Here is a 19463-nt window from a genome sequence, read left to right on the forward strand (position 1 = left end):
CTAATATTTAAATTTGTTTGATGATCTGAAACATTACAGTGTGACAAACATGCAAAAAGATAAGAAATCAGTAAGGGGGCAAATACTTTTTCACACCACTGTATGTGTATTTTTGTCTGGATCTTATGATGCTGTTGTCTTGCTCAGGGCTTCCTTGGAAAAGAAATTTCTAACTGCAGTGGGAATACTAGTTAAATAAAACAAAATCTTACCTATGAACCGGTTATTTCGGGGGCCTCTAATTAAAAGACCCAGTGGGTTTGTAGCATTGATATTCTGTTTTCTCTGTTTCTCCAGGATCTCTTCAGCAAGTCAGACCCATTTTTGGAAATATATCGAATAAATGATGATGAAACCGAACAGCTTGTTCACAGAACTGAGGTAAAGCCACGATATTCCTTCTTCAGTTTCATCAACAGCTGTTAATGCATTTTTTAACACTTTGCTTCATATGTAATATGGTCCTACTCTTAACAGGTAATTAAAAACAACCTGAACCCTGTGTGGGAGCCTTTCAAAGTATCTCTCATATCCCTGTGCAGTTGTGACGAGGACCGGAAGCTCAAGGTAAGGGGTCATTAGAGAACCATTCGCACCATCAAAAACCGCAGTATTAAGAATCTGTACAACCAGTTTAATTTAGCTGGAGTCAGAAACCATGGCTATATTGACAGAAAGCACTAAACAGTGTTGTTTGCGTGTACCACAGTGCCTAGTCTGGGATTATGACTCCAGGGGGAAGCATGACTTCATTGGCGAGTTCTATGCCACATTCAGGGAAATGCAGAAAATTTCCAGTGGAAATCAGGTCAGTGAATAGAGGCTGAACACAACACACTCTAATGTGCATTGCAGTTTACTCTACTGAGCCCTATCACAGATGAAACAAATGTCTTGGTGCTTAAGATTTGCCAACAATGTTGCCTTAAGTGAAAAATGAAAAATGCCTTAAGTTGCCACTCATGTTCTCTGTCTCCCACTTGCTTTGTTTAAGGTGATGTGGGATTGTGTTAATCCTAAATACAAACAGAAGAAGAGAAACTATAAAAATTCAGGAGTCGTCATCCTCAGTGACCTTAAGGTAAGCGCCTGCTGCAAAAAATACATATATTTCATCTTTATCAGAACAATGAAGGAATACATGAATAAAACAAATTCAGGAGCTTTTTGTTGTATGGAGCAGTTCTTTTCAATTTCAGGAATGTGAATATTTTAGCAATAAATTCTTTTTTGCATGTATAGTATGTCTTGTACAATCTTGCTGGGCTTCTGTCACTGTGTATATATAATGAGAAACTTTACTGATCATTTATACCAAGGGCATTTTTAGTTTCTGTTTTGACTAGATGTATCACAACCATTTTACAGTCAACAAATTTGCTGAGTAAATTCCACTTCAAGGACCATATTTTTCAAACATCTTAGCTGGACTAAGCATTCACTCTCCCACTCAGTCACCCCTTCTGAGGTTTTGCTTTTAAGAAATACTCTGTTTTTCCTCGCAGCTCCACAGAGTGTACTCCTTCTTAGATTACATCATGGGAGGATGCCAGATTCACTTTACGGTAAATTGAGCAGTTTGTGTTTAGTGACGCTTCACTCTCATTGAGCTTTTAAGTGCACTGACCCTAGCCATATGAATTCACACTGTCAAATTCCTTTTATTTGGTATGACTTCTTGCTGGCACATGTGAGGTTTTTTGCATTTTCTAATTGTTAAATGATGATATTTAAAGACCATTTTATCCTTGAAACATCTCTTGAGGGTGCTTTGGTTCTGCTCCACACTGTCTTTATTGTAGGCTGCTTGATGGATTTAATAGTTGTGGCAGTTTCATTGAAATGAACTAGTTTTGCTTCAAATAAAAGACAACACACATTGCCGTTTCCACAACATGTCATGGCATGAGACCCTCACCAGTGGAGGTGCAAATGGCATGAATGCAAATTGCTAATGTTGAGTGACTTTAACTCACTCACTTTAGTTTATTTACAGTGTTTAATGTATTAGCAAGAGCTTCACAATTGTCTCACTGTGGCTTGTGTGTGTGTGTGTGTGTCCCAGGAAATGAGGAAATGTGACCCTCTTGAATGACCCCCTAATGTGATCATGTGGATGGTTCACAGAGATACTGTTTAGTGTCCACTACAGACCCCATTTACAAAAGACAAGTGACAGAACGAAACTCTGATCATCCAGATTGACAAACTAGGGTGCAATGTTTACTGGGGCCCATGGAGACAAACATCAAATGGAGCAATAAGCTGAAACAGACTTTACATATAGCATACAGTAAGTGTTGTTGCTGTGTAGATTTCAGCTCTAATTGCCAGGAGTGAACAGAACAGCTGTGTGCGAAATCAATTGGCCTGGGAGATGTGGTATGTGATGTCATTAAAATAATAAACTGTATTCGCTCCAAGGCACTCTCACACCGCCAGTTCAGAAGCCTTTTAGAAGAGATTGATGCACAGTATCAAGATCTCCTTTACCATCAAGAGGTCAGGTGGCTGAGGAGATGTTTGACCACATAACGGCCTTTCAGAGAAAACTGCAGCTACTGTGTCGACATCTGTCAGCAGGTGAGTTAATGCCTTGCACAAAATACATCATTTTAATGGTAATGTGATCATGTGATGCGGAGGAACAGAACTGTCAGTTGTATGATATGTGGAATATGACATTACTAGTGAGTGAAAATTGCAATTTTTATTGCATTGATAATTATTAATTACTTTTTACTTCTTTTCAGGAAACCTGGCTCACTTCCCCAGTCTGAGAGAGGTAAACCTGGTACAACAGAAACTGTCTGAATATGCAACACTTGTCAGCAACCTAGACCTGGAGTTTGAAATGCGCTTTCAGGACTTCAGGAAGAATTCAGGTGACATGGAGCTGTTTTCCCAACCCTTCAGCACAAGTGTGGACTGTGTCCCTGATCACATTCAGATGGAGCTGATTGAGTTTCAGTGCGATTCAGAGCTGAGGAATAAATTCATGTCACTGAAGCTGAAGGACTTCTACACACGTCTCACCAGAACGGTACCCAAACATTAGGAAGCATGCACAGGTGATGTTATCTCTGTTTGGCAGCACCTACATTTGTGAACAGACTTTCAGTGTAATGAACCTTAACAAAACCAGGCTCAAAGGCACGCTGACTGGTCTACAACTGCAGGATGTTCTCACCCTCTCAGTTAGTCAGCTTCAGCCTGACATTGAGAGGCTGGTCAAAGCCAAAGACCAGCTTCATGTGTCTCACTAATAGTGTCAAACTGCTGCTGTTTGCTGTTAATATGGACATGCATATGGACATAATTTGTGGCTAAATAAAGATTCATTTGCTTTGTATTTGCTTCCTGTTCTTTGTACAAAGAGTGAAATGTTAAATACCTTTATAATAAACACATTTCAATCAGAAAGTGCACCTGGAAAACCCCCCGCCCCCCCGCCGCCGTTGCCCACCTGGCCCTCAGCCCAGCAATGCTTTTTCATTTTGGCCCTCCGAGGGGAAAAGTTTGGGCACCCCTGATTTAGACCTTCTTCCACTCTTTTTTGATTTGCCCTCTGTTGTGCTACTTCTTGCTCACTGGCTGGATAACTGAAACAATAAATATTAATCATTAAAACAACTCTGGTAGATTCAATTCCTTCTTGTTGGAATAGCAGGCTGCTTAGATCTACAGTGTATGGGAGCTGTAGCTGCTTCAATCTATGTGGGTGTAAAAAAGTACAAGCTCTTACTTCTGATCAGATAATTTATACTGCCATTAGGTATTCTTCAGGCTCGCTTACACAGAATGGTTTGTAATATGTTAGACAGCCAAGTAAAAGGCTTTGCAAAAAGTTTAGTTAAAAAAGCTAATTGAATCTGTCATATTGTTCATGCTGCTCACTTTGTAATCCTTTCTACTAGGTTGCCATTGACTTCACCGCCTCCAATGGAGACCCCAGGAACAGCTGCTCCTTGCACTACATTAACCCTTACCAGCCCAACGAGTACCTGAAGGCGCTGATAGCAGTGGGGGAGATCTGTCAAGACTATGATAGGTTTGTCACTCCTTTGTTTCTTTGTAAAGGCTCTTTGGTGCCTACAGGGGTTGTTAGTATCTCCTGTTGTGAAACAGAGCTGCAGAGTGCTCCCTACATGCCATTTCAGTGGGATCGCTCACACTGAAACGAGCCACTCCATCTGAACCACAGCTAAAGGGCTGTAATGGAAAACATGAAGCACTGAGCAGTATGGCACAGAATACTGTGGGTTATTATATTTTTGCTCACCAGGTTATTACAGAGCTGATGGAACATAACAGTTGACTGCCAGCTCCAATTTGTTTTTTCACTAAAATGATTTGCATTTTTAATTTTCTCCACTTTCTCACGTCATCAAAAAGCATTCGGTTACTTGCTGCACAAGTCCTTTTGTCCGCATCATGTTCAGTTTGGCAAATCCATTTTAATCTGTTGTTAAGTAATGCATGATAAACTGTTTCTATGTTCCAAAATTAGAGCAAGTAAATTTGGCTTCTACTGGCATTACTTATTCATGAAGCTAATTTGGTGCTGAAGCTGGCTCTTTGTAGCAGCAGTCAAGGACACAGACAGACACACTCTTTTATGGTTCCTTATTAACTAGCCATTCTTTAAAGTATCCATTAATTTCCAGCTTTTAACAGTCTATCATAAAAATTACTTTGTAACCGTCAATGGCAATCATATATTTAAATCCTGTGCTGACATATCTTTGCTTACTAACAGCTATTTCAATAAGGAGAGGTCAAGCCAAGAAGTGACTAACAATTTTTGGAGCTGTGCCACACACAGATTTTGCCAATTATACTCTTGTGATGTGAAGCATCTTCATTAGGTGTAGGTCCGCATGAACCCACATGATGACAGGAGATAGGATGGGTCACCCAGAGTCTAGAATCTAGTGGTGGTGCAGAGCATTTGACAGGTAGATGGATGAGGCCTTAGACTGTGACCCTGGACAGCATGGAGGTTATGGTGTTGTAAGGGGAAAGAGCAGCAGCCAGTGACTGATTGACTCAAGAAACACAGGCCTGTTGGTGAGACAAATTAACTAAGTTGGAGGGAGATTTGACAGTGTGAGAAAGCAGATGACGGAGAAAAATTGATCCAAAATAAACAGCCTGCATCAACCCACTGTGGAATAAGCACAATGTGAGGAAAGAGATCTTCCTTTTTGAATTTTTGCCTAAACGTCATGTGGCAGATATTTCTAACAAATGTATTAATTCATTTATTTCAAACCCATTATAGTGAAACAGAAAATAATTCTACACACATCACATCTCACACTTATTGATTTGTATTTTAGCAAATAACCCAATAAACCAAACCCAATCTAAGCGGTTTTGCGGGATAAGCGGTCTAGATAATGGATGGATAGATGCTGTCAGGCTATTTAGAGCATCCAAGAAATAGCATTGGAGACACAAGAAGACCTGCCTGAGAATAAGTAGCCCATCCATGTAACTTTGTCATTTATGTGCTTGCATTGATACATAAGAGTGTCAAACGTAAACATGCCTCATGGCAAACAGTGATTGCAAGTGTAGGCAGGCCTTTCCTCTTAAGTTTGAATTGTTATTGAGGTGAAAAATGTGGGCAAGCAAACCTTTTAGCTTTTAGTGAATCTAGGTGATGTGGGATTGTAGAGACCTTGCAGAGGAGTGCATTATAGAGCTGGAATGACTAGTTTTGGTCTTTGTGGGCAGAGGTTCGCTTACCTTGCTTTGAGGGCTATTATACCAGGCGCATTGCCCTGTGGCTCCTCACATATGCTGACAGAGAGAAAACAAAGGGCCACCATGCACCTCACAGCAAATTGCATAGGATGGAAGTGACTTGTCAGTAGTTCTTTCTCTTCCCTTGTTTGCGCTGAAGGTGTTATGTCTACACCTCCAGAGTTTTGATGATCTTTTCAGACTTTTGTAAAATGCACATAGAAATAAATCTAAGATAGCTTAAGGGACAAAGAGTAGAGAGGTTGGGGTAATGAGTAGTGAATGTTTGCCTTGTTAACAATAACAAAAATACAATAAATCTAAAATTGGATAAACATGTTAAAAGTTTTTTTTTTATACAATCAGTGAAGTTTCTGAGACCGGTATAAAACCAAAAACACCATTAGTTTTTTCCTGTTATTTTGGATCCATACAAAGTGCCTCAGGTTATTTGAAAAATCTAAACAGTGGGAGTAAAGCCTGTATTTAGTGGATGAAAGTGAGTGGAACACATGTTAATGTTGAAGGTGAGTTTAGAGCAGAGACATCTTTTTATCACCCATTGGACACTAAAATCTATTAATTTGTTCAGAATATTGTCACTGGAGTGTGTTTATATGTGGATACAGTCAGCACATTAGCCAGGGCACGTGGAGAGGTTACATTACAGAGAATAAAGGTTGGACTCATTCACATGTTTATCTTTTTGTCCTTGAATATAGAATAATGATGGCAACTGATATGCACTCAAAATGGCCCATGTATCATATTCAGTGTTACTGAGCTCCAAATTTCCAATGCCTATGGACTATTGCTGTTACCATTTACAGCCACAGTGAATCCTTTAGTAATAATAATAAATCAAACTTGTATGTTTTAATGTTAGTGTAATAACAGTGCTGCAATATCAGCAATTACTACTAATTATTATAGTAGAGCTACTAATAATACGCCAAATGAAAGTTGCTTCTGTCAAGAGCGTGCAGTTAAGAGGTTATTGCTCACTCTGAGAGAGTGAAGCCCATCATTATGCCAATGTTTTTATAAGTCTATACCTATTGAAGTTAATTAAACACTTCTGAAACCTCTGAAAAGTAGCTGCCTCAAAGCCATTAGCTCTATGGGCGGACAAACACTTCTCAAATCAACACTCATTAATAGTGTAAATTTTCCTGTATAGCCCTTCATGCACCCACACCATGTCCAGAATAAATTAATTAAACACATAATTCTAGCTGTTTGTGCCATAAACTAAGATTCTGTTGTGCAGGAGATTTTTTTTGTGATTGCACTGAGCTGGACAATTTGTTTTGTCTGTCATGAAAGCATGAAATACAGTAAATGTGCTTTGATAAGGGAGACAGCCACTGGAGAAAGCTGTCTGTAAGCAAACAATCACTGATGTGAGTCTGAAAACAAGCTGTGACAGCTCAGCTGCTTATCTTAGATTGCACAAACTTTATTGTATTACAATAAACATAGTATTAGCTGTTGTCTCTGTATTTAGTATACAAAATGGCATTAAAGGAGTACTCCAGGGGGAAAAAAGGTGACTTGCAAGGGAAATAAAATACTAAGAAAACTATCAGAAGAGTGATGTATGAATATTCCACAGCCATTAAGTTTAGCATTAATCCCTGCTGTATTTGAAACAGTAAATTGCCTTTTGTAGTGCATTTTCATTTTGAGCTTCACTGTCCAGTGTACCTACACAACAACATTGCCTTTGTATCCCTCAAATGTGCAAATTTTGTTTCCATTAGCTGTAAAAATGTGAACTACAGGCTCAGGTCTGAGTTTACTTTAATGCTTTCTCTATTCATTGTAATGATTGTAGTGTTCTAAAAAAATTTTCTCCTAAAAGGCAAATTAACATAATTCTATCCATTTTACATTGGGTTGCTGCTGTTGGATCATTATCACTTGATTACAATGGCAAGAGTCGAACACCCTTCAGCTTCCTTTAAGAGCAATCTCTCATCTACTCATTTAGTTTAGGCTATATTTAGCAGTACAATTGCATATGTGACACTTGAGTATCATTGTCAGTACCTGAATGGGTTAACGGATACAACTGTCGTCCTGTAAAAAAAAAAAAAAGAGAGAGTCCTTGTGTTTTTATGTGAGCAGTGACAGTGGTGCGGTGGGTAAAGCAGTCGTCTCCCAACCGGAAGGTTGAAGGTTCAACTCTCGGTACCCGCAGTCCACATGTCAAAGTGTCCTTGGGCAAGACACTGAAGCCCCCAAGTTACCCGTGATGGCGGCGCATATGCACGCAGCGGCCCGGGGCCCCTTGGCCTAAAAACTTTGTTACACAATGTTACAATGACAATAAAATAAAGCTTCTTCTACTAACAGCCAACAGTAGCTCAGGAGTGAGTCTTCCCCTAACAGCAGGGATGACGGTTCAATCCCCAGCTTCTCCAGTCCACATGTTGAAGTGTCCCTGGGCAAGACACTGAACCCTGATTTGCTCCCGGTGACATCACCTGTGTGTGTGTGTGTGTGCCTTTGTATTAGCAGTTGCGTGTGTGTTTGTGTGTGCAAATGGATGAAAGTACTTTCAGTGCATAGAAAAGCGCTATGCAAGTACAGTATGTCTATTTACCATAGTGTGTTATAGGCAACCTGTAGCAACTTTAGTAATTATGATACAAGCAAAAGAGGAAGAGAAAGGTCCAGTAAGTGTGTGTCACCCAAAGTGTCTTATGGGTTGTATTTAGGGACAAGCAATATATATTGTTCAGGTTGGAGGACTTGCTGTAATGGGTCTATAAAATGCGACACATTGTGTTACTTATAGCAGAAGGTAGTGCATATACCAAGGACACTACTCTTTTTTGTTGCATTGTGTGAATTTTCAAGGGCACTATATGGTGGATGCATTTCATTCTCAGAATTCTGAGGAACAAATAAAATAGCAGAGGGTAAAAAGAGTGCACTTCTCTTGAGGTATTTTCAGACAAACCCTTTGTCTTGTTCTTTATACTGATATATATTGATATATTTGCCTTTCACAACAACAAGAACACAATCCAGCATCTTACCATAATATCAGCTGTTCTGGTGCAATGAAAAATGGAGAGAATAAAGCCTGTGAGATAGTTGTTGAACAGGTGCACATGCAATCTTCAGATTTCAAACTGTAATTCAAGCTTTTAACATTTATGAAATGCAAACAAGCAGGGGGTTTGCCCCTGGAAATGTGAACAGATGGATAAGCATCAATATTTTTCAGATTACTATCAAAGCTATAGTACCTCAGATAAAACCACAGTAACCATGACATATGACTGATTAATTTGCTTACTATTGCAGTGACAAAAGATTTTCTGCTTTGGGATTTGGTGCCAGAATCCCTCCAAATTATGAGGTGAGTATAACTGTTCTTATCTGTGCACTCCATGTTATTTGTCCATCCTTAACTTCTCTTTGTTCTGTTACATTGATCTTTCTTTCATAAAGGTGATATTTTGCATATATTCCTGTGCTGTAGTATTTCCCACTGTCTGCGGACTTTATGTTAAGCAGCTGATTTCCATAATTTAGGGTGTATTTTATGACACAGTTTTTCATTTTGTCAGAATTTCACATCGAAAACTAATTAGCGAGTTTCTTTTTAATCACCAGCCCCTTGTCTTAAAATATCAACTTCTCTTAAAAAATTATATCTTCCAATTAAATAAGAGCCTTGTGGTGTCGATTCTTAATTTACATAAGAATTTGTGACTGTGAGAGCATTTGTTTAAGTAAATCAAACTTTGAGAACCAAAGCCTTCAGTGATTCTGAGCAGAGCCAAAAGGAAACATCTGACATGTGATGAGTGGGCATGCACACACACACGCACACACACTCACATGTTGTGTTTTCATTCCTTGTGGGGACTTTACATTAACTTACATTAATTTCCTGTAGACTTATCCTAACCTTAACCATAACCACTACTTGCTTAGCCCTAACCCTGACCCTAACACTTAACCTCACCCTAACCTTAAACTATGTTGCTACCCTAAAATTCAAAAACCAGCCTCTGGTCCCCACAAGGATGGCTGAGCCCCCACAATGTGAGTGTATTAACAGGTTCCAGTCCCCATAATGTAAGTAATACAAAGGCACACACACACAGTTGAATCGCTATGCTGTTTGATTATGTGACACACAACATAGTGACCCATGTTTAATGTTAGACTGTAAAGTGCTATGTTCCAGTGTGATAAACTAATAATTATTTTTTCTTGATGCAAAGATTAACTATTTATTAAATACAAACTATTAATTTCTGAATCTGCCATGACAGTGACTGCCTTGAATGATCAGATTTATTCTACCGTGTGCTGTTCACCACTGTGTTTGGTGAACTCCATATATGAACACACAGGCTACACCTGTGTGCGTATATGATGGACCTGGGCTCTTTCTCAGTATCTGTTGTTGTACACTTGTTATTGTTAATTATGTATTATGCATACTAGTAGTGATTAGAAAGCAAATATAAATAGAAACAGACTCAAGATGTTAATTTGCCAGCCAAGGATGCATCAGATAGTAGGTTGTGGGAATTAATGGGGAGCCTCACTTTTCATCACAATAAATAATGGCCCACTGTGTTTTGTAAATTTAAAGCCTTGAAAATTAGTTTCAGGTTTTAAATATTTCTTTATAACCGTAGATATTCCAGGCAAAACTCACACCAGTCAATGCTAATATTTATTAAGGAATATTTATTAAGACTTTACAAGTAACTTAACTGGGCTGGTGTAGTTAAACAAACCCAGGTGTGTTTGCCTGTTTAGAACAGTCCAGTTCATTGCTCCCAAGCTTCTGTAAATTCATTTGGCAACCATAGTAAAACATCAGCATCACATCACATGCAGCAGACACACTGGCCTCAAGCATGTGTGTGGTTGTTCGTCTGCATGTTGGCCCTGCAATGAACCAGCGACCTGTTCAGGGTGTACCCCGCCTTTTGCCCGATGCTGGCTGGGTTTGGCTCCAGCCCCCCCGCGACCCCGTTCGGGACTAAGCGGTATAGAAAATGAGAGAGAGAGAGAGAGAGAGAGTAACACACACAGTAGGTATGTCAGCATTTGCAGGATTTTCCCTGATCAATCAGATGTCCAAACCATTTAATTTCTCATCAATGTCCTGATAATGATGGACAACATTTGCCAAAACTCTCCAGTGAATTGGTTGTCCGTAAATGTGTATATCTTTTTTACTCCTGATCTACTTTGGCAAACAGGCTAAACTGGAACATAAGACTTGTTGTACAGTAGCAGGAAAAGTACAGGTGTAAGTAATAACATTATAAATGCTTAAGTGTCCCTGTTTTTGTGTGATATCATTTTAAAATGTCTACTATGGTGAGATACAAAAGAGGTTCTCTGCTCCCCCCTCTTGCAGTGATCCAATGCCAAAACCAAATGGTGGTTCGTGTTATTTTCTACTGTATCAGTACGGTTACTGAGTTCAGGTTACACACATTAAAGGCATCACATTAATCACATCAGAATCATATTACTAACTAAAATGACTTTTTAAAAAAGTGGCCAGGTGGACAGGAGACAGTTGGTGCTTGTGGATAAAACTATTTCTTGTGAGAGAGAAGGGTTTTTAATTTTTGCTAGTTATACAGCTTTAAGATGAACAAAGTTGATATGATATGTGGATGTCAGGTAAAGGAACAGGGATTGCAATCTCTTTTCAGACCCAGTATACAGTATTAAGCATATATTATATCCTATATGCTCATTAGTCATGATTCAGAAAATTACACATCCAGTCTATCACAGTATTAATTTATATGCAAAACTAATTGTGCTGAACCAATATATCAGACATTAGGTCTCTACTGATGCACATAATGTACATCTCATCTTACTTTATCATGCAACCTTTAAATTTTGTTGTGGTCACCGTAAATCAACTCAAAGTGAAAATTAGGCTATTACTCCAGAAGTGCATATACAGCATCTTATTTGTATTGTAATATTAAAACTTAACTACTTCCTTCTTACTAATCAAACTGACTGGTGGTAAACTGGCTCCCAGTATAATTTGATATGTTGGGTGTCACTTTTGTACTGTTGACTGTCAGATTTTCTTGTAGGAAAACTAACTGTTTCCTAGTTTAAGTTTGCTCCCAAGGCCTCCGACTTAGCAGTGTGACAGTTTTCTCTTTCTCTATCCACAGGTGTCTCATGATTTTGCCATTAATTTCAACCCTAAGGATGATGAATGTGAAGGTAAGAAATGCCCTGAACATCCGTTTCTCCTGAGAAGTGCATGTCTATGCTGATGATACTGAAATTAACTTTTGTAATCTGACAACACAGCTGCTAAAATCTCACTGCTGGTTAGCAGGTTCCACCTCACAAATGTTAGTATAATTCAGATAAATTAATACATGATAGAGCCTTAACATCTAACTGTAAAGAAGAAAACTACCTGCCCTGTACCAACTTTTGTGAGCATTTCTGTGTGCTTTCTCTGGTTTCATTCATATGATTGACTCCATCATAACCATTTTCAAGTGTTTTTGTGGATTTCATAGCTATTTGTGAAAATACATGTGAATATACTGAGCTATAAAACTTTGCTTCTCTCACAGGAGCTTCTGTAGCATGAGCGAGGCAGAAGACACATTCAGGCCACTTAGAAATTTTAGCTAGACCACAGTGAATGATTCAGCTGACTGTACCTTTTAGTTTAGAGTTTCTTGTTTATTGACAAATGTAGAGCACTGAATTGATGTTTCCTTCATTTTGCTCTGTGCTCTTTGATCAGCGATCCAAGGAGTGGTTGAGGCATACCAGAACTGCCTTCCTAAGATCCAACTGTATGGCCCAACCAATGTCTCTCCCATCATTAACAGGATAGCCAAGCTGGTAGCAGGTGACGGCAACATTAAAGATGCTTCTGTGAGTGGGCCTTTTTTACTCTGTTACAAATATATGGATGTAATTCAGGCTTTGTTGGTGTGCCACCCACTGATTTCCTCAAATGAGAAGAATAGTTCCCTGTTTATAGTAATGATGCCCTACTCCACAAAAGAGGAGGCTCATTATAAAATTAATTACTGTACTTTAAATAATAGAGTGAAGATTTACTGTGCTGTACTGATGGTTTATTTTTTTGGACATATTCATTATCTAAAATTTGTGTTAGAAATGACAGCACTATAGCTCCTGGCTTTTAAGATGTGATTTAAGAGAAGTGACTAATCAAGATATGGTACTGTGCTCCTAATATGTTCTTAATGTCACCTTGGTAGTAAAAACATGAATCTTTACCCACCAGCTGAATGAACAGTGTGTTCTAAAATATTACACTACTGTAATTCCAATAATCTTCATGTTATTTACTCGTCAATATCAGGGTACCAAAAACTAGCCACCACACATGAAAAAAAATCCAAATTACAGTCTATTGTTCCATGTTAACATTATTGCACTGCACTATTCATATTATAATGTACCACAAACACATGGTTAATTTTACATATGCACATGTTTCTGCTGTAGTTTATAAGGTAGCCACACTGTCTTTAGTTTTCTGTTCTAGTTCAAACTGTAGCACATAATGAGGGGCATCCTTGCTTATAACGACACAGTGATATTAAAATGGGTCAGCATTAACATGGATTAATTCACACTGAAAGCTCTTATCGTCTTCCAGCGATACCACATCTTGCTCATCCTCACCGATGGTGTAGTGACTGACATGGCAGACACGCGTGAAGCCATTGTGCGAGCCTCCTACCAGCCTCTTTCCATAATCATTGTTGGTGTGGGCAATGCAGACTTCACAGACATGCAGATTTTGGATGGAGATGATGGAGTCCTACGGTCACCAAAGGGAGAGCCGGTCCTCCGGGACATTGTGCAATTTGTGCCCTTCAGAGACTTCAAAACGGTCAGTTCGCAACTTCAACTTTACTCGTTGAATTTTAGCTTTTTCTTTAGCCCCACTTCCTCTGACTATTGTTGTGCTAGTAATACTGATGAACATTATATCATTTTTATATAATGCCCGTTGGTTATTTAAAAGACTAAACAGACCAATTTTGCTAGCTTTAGTAATTCTAGAGATGGGCATCATAGACCCTAAAAATGTATTTTTAATGTAGCAACTACAATGGCTGCCACTTCTGGTGTGCAGCTGTATATGACATATGTATCCTGGTTTGGACTAAATGTCTTTCTGAATATGTTTAAACAATCGTATTTTTATTCCCCACACATACACACCAGTTAAACATTAAAACACTGAACTACTGCAATGCCAAAACTGCAAGACTAAAGTCATGAACAAAACATATTATTTAATACACAATCTGACATTAGCACTTTATTTTATCTGAAAAGCAGCCCTAACACTTTCCCTAGTCCCCTGATCACAGAAAACAAACAAACAGACCCTAATAATGTCACTAGAAAATGTTCTGTATCTCAGATTAAAACAATATTTAACAGTTGTTTTGACAGCCCCAGCTGTTCTCTGTCTCTGTTGAAGGCTTCACCTGCAGCCCTGGCCAAATGTGTTCTGGCAGAGGTGCCCAAACAAGTAGTGGAGTACTTCAGCCATAAGGCCATCTCCCCAATATGTCCAGTGAGGGACTCACCCATGCCCATCCTCAGCCCAGTCGCCACCACCCCAACAGAATAAACGTCTGCCCTGTTCCGGGGATCGAGCTTTGACCACAGCAACAGTCTGGCAAACTTAGAGGGAGAGAGGACACATGCCTCACTACTGTGGAAAAGAACTGAGGAGAAAATCTTTCTAAATGTGTTGTTAATCATTTGTTTCATTTTTTGCTAATAGCAGAGTGTTCTCACAAGGACAGTACAATGGAGACAGTGGGCTATATTTCTCTGCTCATTGTGGAGCCATCACTTCTCCCCGGCTGTGCAAATTGACCATCCAGCTGATTCAGCATCATTAGTCCTGAACAATTTTGCTATACTGTGTGTGTTTGGCACTTAGCAGGTAGGCACTGCCAAATCATTCTACTCTTTGTAAAATAATTGGCTACAAATAACAATAATTAGCTCATTCCTGAATAATTAGGCCGTCTTAAATACCAGCCGAGGAAACAGCAGCAATGGAAATATTTTTGTTTAGTTCTGATGTGCCTCCACCTTGTCCATGTGTAAAAATGCAAGTGGCACAAACTTCACCAAGCTGTGATATTTGCTATAGCTCAAGCTTTTTGTATGCTTTCACAGTTACAGCAGGGAGCTAACAAGTCACAGCAAGACAAAGGATACAGTCAGGTCATGAGTTTGCAGATTGAACTGGATGTGTTTGGGTTGCTGTGCAGTCACAAAAGGTTGCTAAGGGCTGCCTTTTCTGAGATTAGCTGTAAACAAAGCCAAACTAACATTTTTTTTTTCCCAGAGAAGAATGTTTGCACCCCAGTTTTAGTCTTTTGTTAAGAGAAATTGGTGTCAATTATGAAAATCATGCTTCATTTCAGGTTGTTTCCCTCTGCTGTTCATTACTGTTGTCATCCCTAAGTCAACTGTGCTGCAGGGAACATTCGTCATGTTCCTGCTGTAAATTTATTTCTGCTTCTTTTTAAAAACACGCCATAGTGTTCATAATGCCAACTGTGGGATATGTTATAGCAGTTACATTTGCAGTTTATCACTATATTAATAATCTCAAAAAATATTATTACCAAGTTTCCTGAGTGACTACTAAAACATTTCTTCTCATAGAGTTTTTATTCAAGGTTTGCTCATCAGTACATGGTGGCATCTCAAGAACAAATTGTTCTGTGAATCTTTTCTGTTTATGTCCAGCTGCTCAATAGATCACCGCTGTTTACTGCCTAGGCTGCCTTTAATTTTCTGCTGTTTTATCAAGCTTTACAATATTCATCATATTCAAAATCTTCACTTTCATTTACCTTGGCAGAACAGCATCAGATTGTCATCACAGTGTAGCCTGTAACAAACCAGAAAAAGAAACATGGTAATGCTACAGATAAAGATCAAGAATATCTCACTGAAACTGACTCTTTAAAGCAGCAAAAGCTATTTGCTGTTGGAGATGCTGTTTTTCATTGTAAATACCCATCTGTATACTAGGACCTAAAAGTAAACACACTAAATAGACCTAAAGTTTTCAGTTTTCAAAAGGCATCCTCCTTAACTGTGAATGAGGAACCTTCACCACCCCAAAACAAAATGAAGCTTGCAAATATTTCCAAAGGACAGATGATTTCACCTCAGAAGTAAGTGACTAAACAGCTTTTCCTTCATCATAAAGAGCAAAAAATTCACAGTTTTTTAAAAATAAATATGAATCCCATAGTCTCTTTCAAAGCTTAACAAATTAACTGCATGTATCATTTTCTTGACTTTCCCTCCCTTTTTGATTACAGTACATATGTAAACTAATATTCCACAGAAGTACAAACTTGTTGGGTCCAAAGAAAGCACAGTATCCCCTAAAAGCAGAACATTCAATGACTAAAGCTCAAAAAAATGTTTGTACACACCAGAGGGTTGACTGAAGAGCAACAGCAACAAAAATGCTCCACTGTTTTCAAGTCTTACTGTTCATCATAGGGTATAAACACTAATATTGTATGGTTTGGGTGAATAGTTCTTTATTTGCTGTTTGTTCTAGTAATGACTATACTTTCTATATCTGCTTAGTGTTTTTGCATTTATCTTAAATGGTGTATTTGCACTGAATGACTGACTGGTGACTAATTTGCTTGGCCAGAAACTAAGCCGTCACTGCCGCTGTAGGAAGAATATTTAGTTTCCACACACACATCCACCCTCAAGCTACAAATATTAATCTATATTAATTTGCCACCTAGAGCTACACTATCTTTCCCCAGATATACCGTAGTTCGACTTCTTATGAATGCACCTAAACACAGCTACTTTGAAGATCATAAATACTGAGAATCACAGTGGATCACAGGATGAGGCCTATTGATTCAGCAGGCCTAGATTTGGAACTATACTGATTTATAATTGGATGAAATCCAAGTCACTTTGGTCTCACAAGTGAAGCTTAGCTCTGTGTGAGTAATTTGCAACAGGGGAGAAATAAATGCAAAATTTAGGAAATCCTCTGCTGGATAAAAAGCATTTGTCAGTATAGCTTTTTTATGAGAAACCATCTTTCCTGTATGATTAATTCTTTGTTTATATTAACACATCTCAGTACAGTCTTTTTATTTTTATACATTCCAGATTGTCAAAAGAATTTTCAAACAGAGCAATGAAGTCACTGGGAGGGTTATAGCAGTATTCTTTAGTTGCAGCAAGGAGACAAGTCAGCATGAGCATACAGAGTTGTCTGAGTGAGGTAGGTTCATACAACATGATATATAGTAAACAGGCGCACCCTGATAACATGACTTAGAGACTAATCATACTGGGACACATGCTTATCCTACAGTTGACGGTTGTGTCTCACTTCGTCTGGAACAGTCTGTATATCACAGTTAAGAGAGTTTCACATGAAAGATGGAAAACGTCCTTCAGGCCTATACACAGCCAGTTTCTCACATGGCTCTGTTCTGAAAGTTTAAAACACATTAAATAGTAAAAATCATGTCTAATAACAGAATTTTTATAACACATATTCTTCACTTGTACAAAGTGCAATGTGTCATTCTAAGGATTCCACTTCTTAAAACATTTACAGCACAAAAAGTTTGACCAAAAAGTTACCGTCATTAGATAATTAGCAGCTCGAAAAAAGTAAGTTTTGAAAGCTTGTATGTATGAAAGCAGTTTGTTGCTTTCTCATAAACCTACTTATTCTGACTAAACAAGGCAGGGACTATAGATGTTAATTAATTTTTCTGTCCTCTGAGGGCAAACTAACACACATACCTAACCGAGATTGGCGCTTCAGTGTGATTTGTGCCTTATATGGCAATTTGCCCTTTGTCCCCTGTTACCTGTATCACCTTATTGCTACGTTGCCTCAGGTTATGAGCTGCACCAGCTCAAATGGTTCATTCCACAGTACTCTTAGCATGTTTTCTGAGATGTGATTTTACAATTGATAGATGACTGACCTCAAAACATGTACATTTTTAAATTGGTTTTATTATCAAATAAGTCATACAGAATAAATGGTTTTTTTTTCAGTTTAAACACCAATACAGTGAGCCATGCAATGTTTCATGCTTTTCGGGGGTTACCTGAATTACAAAATGTATTAGATGTCTTATGGTAATACATGTTAAACAGTGATGCATAGGTGTTTTCCAGTGGCTATTCCTCACAAGATTTGTTCCAAACAAATTCCTCTTCAGACCTTTTTGAAAATTATTTTTTAATAATGAACTTTTTCAGTTGCGTATGAAAAACTAAAATATTCCAAGAATATCGTGTGTATGTGTGTCAGAGCTAGATTAGCTGAATCCAAGTGCGCAGCCATGTGGTGTCATTTTAAATACTATGTTTTTGTCTTAACAGTAACCCATCATTTGTGCCACAGTGGTGCAAACAACAATACAATGAAACACTGAAGACTATGTGGCCATCTTGCACTTTGGATTAAAAAATGCTGGGAAGGATCCAGTGAGCCGCTGATATCCCCTTATCTAGACATGCACCATTGTCAGACAAAATTAACAAGTCACAGGTTTTAAACTACACTGACATATTTGAAATTTCCAACCTGCACTCGTGTTCTCTTTTTCATCTGTCCACTTTTAATCAAGGCAAGGTTTACAGCCCATAACCCTAATATGCAACTGGTATAACTGCAGATCATGTGGGTGAGAAGCAACCCATGCATCACTGATTAGTTTGATTTCTTCAAAAAGAAGAAGGGGATTTATTGCATGCTTACATTTATTGTTAAGCTATGCTGTGCAGTCATTCCTTTGGATTATATGATATGCTAATATGCAAGCCTGCATTTGCACAAACCTTTGTTCTTGTAGTTGATGCTCTCTGTCTTGCAGTTAGGTGAATAAATCTTATCATTTAACTGAAACTGGCTCTGTAATTTGTTATCATATTGAAGTAAGTTTTGAAATTATTTTCCCAAAAAATGCATCATCCATTTTTTGTCATCTACACTAGTTACTTCCAGACCAATTTTCTCACTGCACACCGCTGGACAAGACAGACTAATATATATGAAGTAACTGATGTGCTTGATGAAATGTAACTTATGCTATCATGTACAGAATTGCCCTTTGTGGTTTGGCTGCTAATGCTGTGAGTACTTATTGCATAGAAAGAGGGTCTGAGCCTACTCTTTAATTCCACCAGACAGCTCCTTTCATTTAGTGGCTATTGTTGAGAGCACTGAATAACAGTTGTTTCCATGGTGACACCTACTTGTGGGGAGACATAGACCTTCATTTTTGTCAGATTCAGGGACAAAGATGCAGGATGTGGTGATGGGCTCACGGAGGAAGCCATCCGCACATTATTATGAAAAGAGAAGCGTCAGATTTAGATGTCTGCTATCTTACGCATGGCCAATGAATGTCTAGTGGGGCTGCAAGCCTCAGGTGAACTCTGTGTTTAGTACAGGCAGTTCCTCTCGCTCTCTCATTCTCTCTCCTATAACCATTTTTGTGCCTGCCTTACTGATTTATAGCAACAATTAAAGAATACTCACCACCACTTAACATTCACTGACAATAAAATTAACAACAGGCTTGCACCCTGGGACAAGTTGCTGTTGTTTAGTGGAATCAGCTCATTGCCTC

At 38.6% G+C, this 19463-nt stretch overlaps 1 protein-coding gene and 1 long non-coding RNA gene across 2 annotated transcripts in view; both read left to right on the top strand.

Annotated features, from left to right (window-relative positions):
- cpne7 (copine VII) overlaps positions 1-18709 on the top strand; it is a 33596-nt gene extending 14887 nt beyond the window's left edge. The window contains exons 7-17 of the mRNA XM_020609816.1: positions 298-381; positions 478-567; positions 710-808; positions 995-1081; positions 1506-1565; positions 3918-4051; positions 9070-9124; positions 11946-11997; positions 12539-12672; positions 13430-13666; positions 14267-18709. Coding sequence (XP_020465472.1) covers positions 298-381; positions 478-567; positions 710-808; positions 995-1081; positions 1506-1565; positions 3918-4051; positions 9070-9124; positions 11946-11997; positions 12539-12672; positions 13430-13666; positions 14267-14419 — 1185 coding nt within the window. The 3' untranslated portion in view covers positions 14420-18709. The remainder of the gene's footprint in view (positions 1-297; positions 382-477; positions 568-709; positions 809-994; positions 1082-1505; positions 1566-3917; positions 4052-9069; positions 9125-11945; positions 11998-12538; positions 12673-13429; positions 13667-14266) is intronic.
- Positions 2537-3352, top strand: LOC109965638 (uncharacterized). The gene is made up of 2 exons (XR_002275670.1): positions 2537-2583; positions 2754-3352. It is a non-coding gene; the product is annotated as an uncharacterized LOC109965638 (long non-coding RNA).
- Positions 18710-19463: the final 754 nt, after the last annotated feature.

This window comes from Monopterus albus, unplaced genomic scaffold, assembly GCF_001952655.1.
Source record: "Monopterus albus unplaced genomic scaffold, M_albus_1.0 scaffold4.1, whole genome shotgun sequence".
In the NCBI taxonomy this organism is placed as follows: domain Eukaryota; kingdom Metazoa; phylum Chordata; class Actinopteri; order Synbranchiformes; family Synbranchidae; genus Monopterus; species Monopterus albus.